The following is an 8,189-nucleotide window of genomic DNA, read 5'->3' as shown; positions in this document are numbered from 1 at the left end:
GTGGATCAGATGTTTTGGGCTAAATAGAGACAGACGGTGCAGTGGGAGGAGCACTTGACCTTGAGACAGAAGACTTGGATTCTGATCTTCCACTTAAGGATCAGGTGGCCTGGCACAACTCATCTTTAACCCTTTGGGTCTGAGTTTCCTCATGTGTCAAATAAAAAGGAGATGGATGAGATGATGTCTAAGTTTTGTTCCAGTTGGAATATTTTTTTGGTTCTTTGCAGTGCTCTTGATAAGGGGCATATTCTGTTTTCTAAAATATTCCTGTAGCTCACAGTCATCTAGAGACAGTAAATTGCCTCCAGGCCAAAAGGGGTCTCCTGCTGAGGTCTGGGCACTTGGGGCAGGCCTGCAGCCTTGGGCAGAGAAGTAGACCAGGGTAGATCTACACACCAAGAGCATGTTCACTAACAAATATGTGTCTGGAGCTTCTGGTGTAATGGAATTATTGACTTAAGATCAATGGTAGATCAATGGGAACAGCAGCCAGTAGCTTTCTTTGCTTTATCTTCTGTTTTCTCCCATGTTTTTTGGGAAACAAATTCCATCCTTTCCCCTCTGAAACATCTCTCACATTTGTCCTTCTTATTCTCCCTGCTGGTACCATGGCTGCACTACTAGCAGCCCCAAAGCAGGCCTTCCTGTTCTCTGCTCCCCTCAAAGCAGCCTTCATGCTGGGCAGCCTCATCTTTCTAATGCACTGATCCTGTGATACCATCTAAAATGGCAAAACAAGGGTTTTTTTGTTTGTTTTGTTTTTTGATGAATTAACCGAGTTTGGGTTTTGTTTTTTAATTAAATTGTCTATATTTTTTAAAAACTTACATAAGCCCTGCTGAAAATTAATTTGATGACCCTTGTTATTTCTGGGTTTCACCTGTAGTGAGAATATTTTTTTTCCCATGGATTCCCTAGAATAAAGAATTATATTATTTTATGAAACTCAGGAAAAAAAATGAAATGCTTCATGTTAATTAAACAAATATGACTTACCTCTTATTTTGGAATTTTCTCTTAAAATAAAAAAAGAAAATAGGTGGAAGAAACGAGATATAAAACACAAAAGACAGGTTTGTTTTCTTGAATGGGAAGAAAATGAATTTCATGAACATAACTGAAAAGCTCCTGCTTTAGTCTTGACAACAGAGGTGGAATCAGCCTGTGGCAGTGAGCTGCTGCTCTTGGGTCTGCAGTGACAGGACTTGGGCTTTTCAGGTCCTCCTCTGCTGGCTGCTCTAAGTTCTTGCCTCGTCCCAGGGGTTACTCCTGTGTGAGATCAGGGACATCAGCTTGAAGAGTTCCAGGTTATAAACCAGGTAATTTCCTCTTAACCTGGTCAATCCCTAGAGGCCAGAGCAGGCTTTAGTCCCTGAGGTTATTTTCTTGAGTCTCTGGACTAGCTCTTCTTTAGTGCCCAGAGAAATGAGGCTTTCCTTTTCCCCAGGGTCAGAGGCTCATAGAATGTTTGAGAGGAAGGGAACACTGAAAATTACCTCTAAGAAGCCTTTCCAGACTTACTTCCTTGTTAACATTTCTGATCTTCCTTAACTATATAATTCTGGCATTTTAAACTTCAATTCACTAAGGAGTTATTAAACTTTAGTGTCTACACCACACTCCACTTTGATTTTGGTAATTTTATTTTTTTAAATTAGCTTGGTTAAAAGTGTATCGATTTTATTGGTCTTCTCAAAGAACCAGTCTTCAGCTTTGTTTTATCATTTCTATAATATTTTATTTTCCATTACATCTCCTTTTTCTGAGTTCTTTTTGTGCTTAGTTTGGGTTTGTTGATGTGCTAGGTTTTTTTTCTTTTCTTTTCTTTTTTTAATAACTACATGTTCCATTTATTATTCCTCTTTTTAAAGTTTGGTAATTTATTTTTAGTCACAGCTTTTGTGCATCCTAAAATTTTTGGTATATTGTATATTATTGTTCTCCTCTTTGACAGAGTTATTCATTGTTTCTATGATTTGTTCTTTGATCCATTCATTCAGGATATCATTACTAAATCTCAGATGTTGGCTTTTCTTCCCTGTATAATTTATTGAATTATGATCTAACAGGATGTGTGTCCTATTTGTGCTTTTTATATTTTTATTCATGTTTCTGTGCCAGTTGTCTACTTTTATAAAAGTACCAAGAAATGTTTAGAATATGTGTTTTCTTTACTCATCTGTTCAGAAGACATATTCATCTTTCTTTTTTAAATTTAATTTATTTTTGTTACATTTTGATTTCTGAGCTGTCTCCCTCCCTCCGAACCTTCCACTACATAAGGTCAACATTTGACACAGATATATATGCGAAACTATACAATACGTACTTCAATATATCAGTTCTTTCTCTAGAGGTAGGTAGCATCTTCCTTCACAGGTCCATTGTAGCTGATTTTAGTATTCATGTTATTCAGAATGGTTTAGTCATTTACAGTTACTCTTTGAACAATATTGCTGTTACTGTATACAACATTCCCTTGGTTCTGCTCATTTTACTTCCAATTATTTCATACAAATCTTTCCATGTTTTTCTAAAAGTAACCTGCTTGTCATTTCTTACAGCACAGTAATATTCAATCACAACCATATACCACAATTTATTTAGCCATTCCACAGTTCATGGACATTCCCTAAATTTTCAGTTCTTTGCCACCACACAAAGGGTTACTATAAAAATATTAAAAAAATATAGGTTCTTTTCCTTTTTTCCTGATCACCTTGGGAAACAAACCTAATAGTGGTTTGTTGCATCCAAAGGTATACAGAGCTGTGTAGCTCTTTGTGCATAATTGTGGATTGCTCTCCAATGTATTTGGACCTCTTTACAGTTTTTCCAGATCCCCTCCAACATTTTCCCCTTCTATAATTTTAGCCAATCTGATAGGTGGGAGATGCTATCTCAAAGTAGTTTTAATTTGCCTTTCTGTAATTAATTATTATGTAGAACATTTTTCATATGACTAAATATAGCTTTTATTTTTTTCCTTAAAAAATTGCCTGTTTGTATTCTTTGACCACTTACCAACTTGGGAATGACTCATATCCTCATAAATTTGACAAAGTTCTCCATATATTTGAGATATGAAACCTTTATCTAAGAAATTTTCCATAAAATTTTCTCCCAGTTTTTTTACTTTTCTTCTAGTCTTGAATCCATTGGTTTTGATGGTATAAAACTATTTTAATTTAATGTAATCAAACTTAAACCTTCTATATTTTACAAGGCTCTCTATCTCTAGTTTATTCATAAATTCTTCTTATCCGTATATCTGATAGGTAATATGTTCCATATTCTTCTCATTTACTTATGACATCACTTTATGTCTAGGTAATAAATCCATTTTGACCTTATCAGGGTAAATGGTGTACAATACTGGTCTATACCCAGTTTCTGCCAGATAGCTTCCAATTTTTCCAACAAATTTTACCAAATAGTATATTCTTTATCTGCCAAGCTTAAATCTTTACGTGTATCAAACACAAAGTGTTTATAATCAGAATTAGTCTTTCAAATGAAATTTGTCCTATGGTTATTTCAGTTTTATATTTTCCTAATTTCTCTTTCTATTAGATTTATCCTGCTCTGTGAGACATATTAAAGTCTTCTACAATTGTTAGGTCTGGTTTTCTTTTGGTCTGTTTTTTAATCCTGTTCACTTTTATGAATTTAGATGCTATATATTATTTTGTGCAAATATACTCAATGGTGATGATAGTTTCATCTGATGCTTTGTAAATTTTGTACTAGTCTCCCATTTTCTTTGTGTTTGAAGGTTTAGTTTTTAGATGCGTGATTTATATGCGACAAATTGCTGGGCCTTGTTTTCTTATCCATTCTTCCATTCTCTCTCTTTTTATTGGACTTTAGAATGCAGGTACATTTATAGCTATAATTGTTGAATTTACATCTTCTATTTATTTCTTTTGTCTTGTTTTTTGTTCCATTTTGAGTTAATATTTTATCCTTGAGATAATCTTTTTCTCATATTAATTTGATGCTTGTCTATTTCCATAAGCTTTCTCTCTCACTCCTGATTACAACCTCCTAAAGTTCCTTGAATTAACTAAAACAGCTAATGCCTTGTTCTTTGTCCATACTTCAGGTCTTTGACCTTGTCCTTTCCTCAGCCAGATAAATGTGTCATTCAGAATATTGACTTCCCACAGCAGCACCACAGGCAACCTTTTAGCTTAAATTATATTCTTTTATGGTGCTTTGTTCTAAGAAGTTTTCATTTTTTATGTCTTCAATATCCCTATCCTTTTCCAAATTGTATTGTGCCGTGTATGGGACAGGAGTATACATATCTATGTTTTATATATATATATATATGTATGTATATACAATATATATGTTTTATATATATGTTTTGTGTGTGTGTGTGTGTGTGTGTGTGTGTGTATATATATATATATATATATATACATACAAGGAGGGGACAGACAGAAAGATAGAGAGAGGGAGGAAGGGAGGGAGAAAGAGAGCAAGGCTTAAGTGAGATAATGGATAAAAAATAATTTGCCAACCTTAAAGCATACATACACACACTCATAAAGATACACATACAAATACTAATTATCATTATCATTATTATTGTAATAAACCTATAATTACCAGGGCTAAATTTGGTGATGATTGCATTCCCAGAATCTATTGCACTCCTCCTGAGAGTTTTTTGCACGTGATAAGAAATGGTCATGTTTGTTGGCAGTAAGGAAGCAACCAGTAGATAGGTAAAGATTGAAGATAAAAATGAGAGAATGGAAAGAGTAAAAAGGACAGTGATGGTGGAGAACAAAGCTTTTAAACGCTTAAAATAAATAGGATGGCAAAGGAAAACAATTGTATTGAAAATACAGTTAATAATTTTTTTAGACCAAATTTGTGCGCTCCTGGTTAAGAACTGATTTCAACATTGGAATTGCTGGGTGAAATATACCCTTCACATAGTTTCTTCAGGGCACCTTTGACTTCTTTGTTTCTCAGGCTGTAGATAATGGGATTTAACATGGGAGTAACAATACAGAAGAGGACAGAGGCCAGGATGTCCACGTCTAGGGTGTAGCCTGCACTGGGTCGGTCATAGTTGAAGTTTATGGTTCCATAGTAGATGAGCACCACAGTGAGGTGAGAGGCACAGGTAGAGAAGGCTTTTTTCCTCCCTTGAGTAGACTGAATTTTCAAGATGGCAGAGATAATGAGTATATAGGACACAGCAGTGAAGAGGCAGGGGCTAAGACCAAAGGTGGCACTGGACACATAGAGAGCAACCTCATTGACTGAAGTATCTGAGCAGGAGAGCTTCAGGAGTAGGGGGATATCACAGAGAAAATGACTGATCTGATTAGGACCACACAAAGTGAGAGTTGTAGTGAGGCTTGTGTGTGTCAAAGAATTCACTAACCCACACAACCAGGACCCAGATGCTAAGTAGGCACAGATCCTCTTGCTCATGAGAACTGGGTAACGTAATGGATGGCAAATGGCTATAAATCTGTCATAAACCATAGCATCCAACAGGACACACTCAGAACCTGCAAAAGTAACAAGAAAAAAGAGCTGGGACATGCAGCCTTCATAGGTAATGGTTTTCTTCTCCTGGAAGAAATTCATCAGAATGGTGGGTACAGTGGTAGAGGTGTAGCAGATGTCCAGGAAGGACAAGTTGCTGAGGAAATAATACATAGGAGTATGAAAAACTGTATTGATTCTGATTGCTGTTAATATGAGAAGGTTCCCCAGGAGAGTTACCAGGTATACAACTAAAAATACCAGGAAAAACAATCCCTGCAGTTCTGGGTGATTGGAAAATCCCAGGAAGATGAATTCAGTGACAACTGTTTGGTTTCCCATTTCTTTAATGTCCTTCATAGCTGAAATGAAAATACAAGATGCCATTATTTGGGAGAGGAGAGAGTTATCCCCTTCCTCTATTTCAACCCCCTTCACTACACTATTGGCTACAGGAATCATTGGGATGTAGTTAACCCAGAACAGAGAGGGCATAGGAAAGAAAAAGATGAACAAACATGTACTTATATGAGGACAGCCACCCAAGGGAAGAATCTTGGCTTGACTGGAATTCTCAACTCATGAATTTTGAGTTCTATATTATGAGACTGCTTCACAGATATTCATTGACTCTTCTGTACCGAGCTTAGTGATTGACTACTATTTTATACAAAGGCTCTGCTGATATGACATTCTTTTAGTCATTTGATAAATATTTATTAAGTGCCAACTATATACTAAATACTGTGCTAAGCACTGGGGATACAAATACAAAAATAGAAAGATGGTCTAATCATGCTAGTTTCTTTCTTGACCACTTTCAGTGACCCCAACGTAATACAGCTAGCAAATATCTGGGGTCAAATTTGATGTAGACTCAGTCTACCTGACACCAGGCCAACACTGTAGCTACTAGGCCACTAGGCATGTTATATCCTCTCAGATCCCCCTAGATGGGACTTCAAGATGACATGAATACTTGCTTGGCATTATGGGGGAATGTGGAACAAGAGTCAGGACACACATTTGCTATTACATTGTCATATCCCCCATAAATCTGTTCTCAAGGCTAAAGATCTCTAGTCTCTTCAAAACTCATTTTCATAGTAGGAACTGTGTCAAACACTAGGGGATAGGGAAAGAGAGGCACGAGATTGAGGAAAGGTGAACTAGGGTGGAGCAGTCATGAGAGCAGAAAGTAGGAGAGGGAAGGGAAGAGAGAAGTCAAGGAAGTGAATTATTTACAAACTTTGCCTCCTTGGCAACTTTTGCCTACAATTGACTCTGTCTCCCTGTATAAGGTCAAACAGCAGTGGGGCTGGTTTTTTAACAAGCACACCAGATGACATTCAAAGTAGTCCCTTTTCTAAAGTGTTCCTGTATCTCTATTAAGTAGAGAAAATAAATTGCCTCCAAGGTTAAAAGCGATCTCCTGCTGAATTCTGAGCAGTTGGGGCAGGTCTGCAGGCTTGGGTAGGGAAGTAGAGCAGGGTAAGTCTCCACATGAAGAGCATGTTCACCAACAAACCTGTGGCTGGAGCTTCTGGTTTAATGGAATTATTGGCTCAAGAGGTAGATCAATAGGAACAGCAACCAGTTGTTTTATGTGTTTAATCTTCTACTCCCTCCCAGTTTTGTTGGGAAACAACTCCTGTCCAATCCCCTCTGAAACATTTCTCACATTTGTCCTTCCCATTCTCCCTGCTGTTCCCATGGCTCCCATGGGCCCTCACCACCCAGTTCCTGCCTGCACTATTGTAGCTGCCTCAAAGCAGGTCTTCCTCCCCCTGTTCTCTGCTCCCTCCAAAGCAGCCTTCATGCTGGGCAGCCTCATATTTCTAATGCACTGATCATTCTGCTCTACCATCCACAATGACAATAGAATTGCATCTTGCTGAATTGACTGATTGTTTTGTTCATTAAAATAATCACATGTTTTACCTTATATAAGCCCCACTGAAAATAAATTTGATGACCCTCATTCTTCCTTGTTCTTGTCTGTGGTAAGAACATTCTTTTGCCCATGGATTCACTAAGATAAAGAATTAAATTATTTCATAAAAATAAAAAAAAATCAGGATGTTACATATCAATCAAAGAAATATGACTTACCTCTTGCTTTGGAATTTTTTTCTTAAAAAAGCAACAAAGAAAACAGTTGAAAGAAACTACATGCAAAACACAAAGAAGTTGTGTTTTCTTGAATGGGAAGAAAATTAATTTCATGAGCATAACTGAAAAGCTCCTGCCTTAGTCTTGAGAGCAGAAGTGGAATCAGCCTGTGGCAGTGAGCTGCTCCTCCTCCGTCTGCAGTGACAGGACTTGGGCTTTTCAGGTCGTCCTCTACTGGCTGCTCTGAGTTCTTGCCTTGCCTCAAGGGGTATTCCTGTGTGAGATCAGGGATGATAGCTTGAAGAGTTCCAGGTTGTGAACCAGGTTATTTCCTCTTAACCTGGTCAATCCCTAGAGGCCACAAAAGGCTTTAGTCCCTGAGGTTATTTTCTTGAGTCTCTGGACTAGCTCAACTTTATTGCCCCAAGCAACGAGGCTTTCCATTTCCCCCATGTCACAGGCTCAGAATGTTTAAGAGCAAAGGGACCCTTATAATTACCTCTTTGAAGACTTTCTGGACTTACTTCCTTGTCAACATTTCTGCTCTTCTCTTATTATGT

The 8,189-nt window shown here is 37.3% G+C and overlaps 1 protein-coding gene across 1 annotated transcript; it reads right to left on the bottom strand.

The window, feature by feature from the left end:
• Positions 1-4,448: 4,448 nt before the first annotated feature.
• LOC140523936 (olfactory receptor 5V1-like) lies at positions 4,449-7,893 on the bottom strand. The gene is made up of 2 exons (XM_072638498.1): positions 7,630-7,893; positions 4,449-5,879 (listed from the first exon to the last, which is right to left on the bottom strand). The coding sequence occupies exon 2, from the start codon at positions 5,875-5,877 to the stop codon at positions 4,903-4,905; it is 975 nt and encodes a 324-aa protein (XP_072494599.1). The 5' UTR covers positions 5,878-5,879; positions 7,630-7,893; the 3' UTR covers positions 4,449-4,902.
• Between the last annotated feature and the right edge of the window lie 296 nt (positions 7,894-8,189).

The sequence above is a fragment of the Notamacropus eugenii genome, chromosome 2, assembly GCF_028372415.1.
Source record: "Notamacropus eugenii isolate mMacEug1 chromosome 2, mMacEug1.pri_v2, whole genome shotgun sequence".
Classification (NCBI taxonomy): Eukaryota; Metazoa; Chordata; class Mammalia; order Diprotodontia; family Macropodidae; genus Notamacropus; species Notamacropus eugenii.
This window is presented reverse-complemented; position numbering and strand designations above follow the sequence as displayed.

Excerpts from the sequence above, each read along its gene's own strand:
- LOC140523936 (XM_072638498.1), bottom strand. The coding sequence starts at position 5,877 with ATGAAGGACATTAAAGAAATGGGAAACCAAACAGTTGTCACTGAATTC.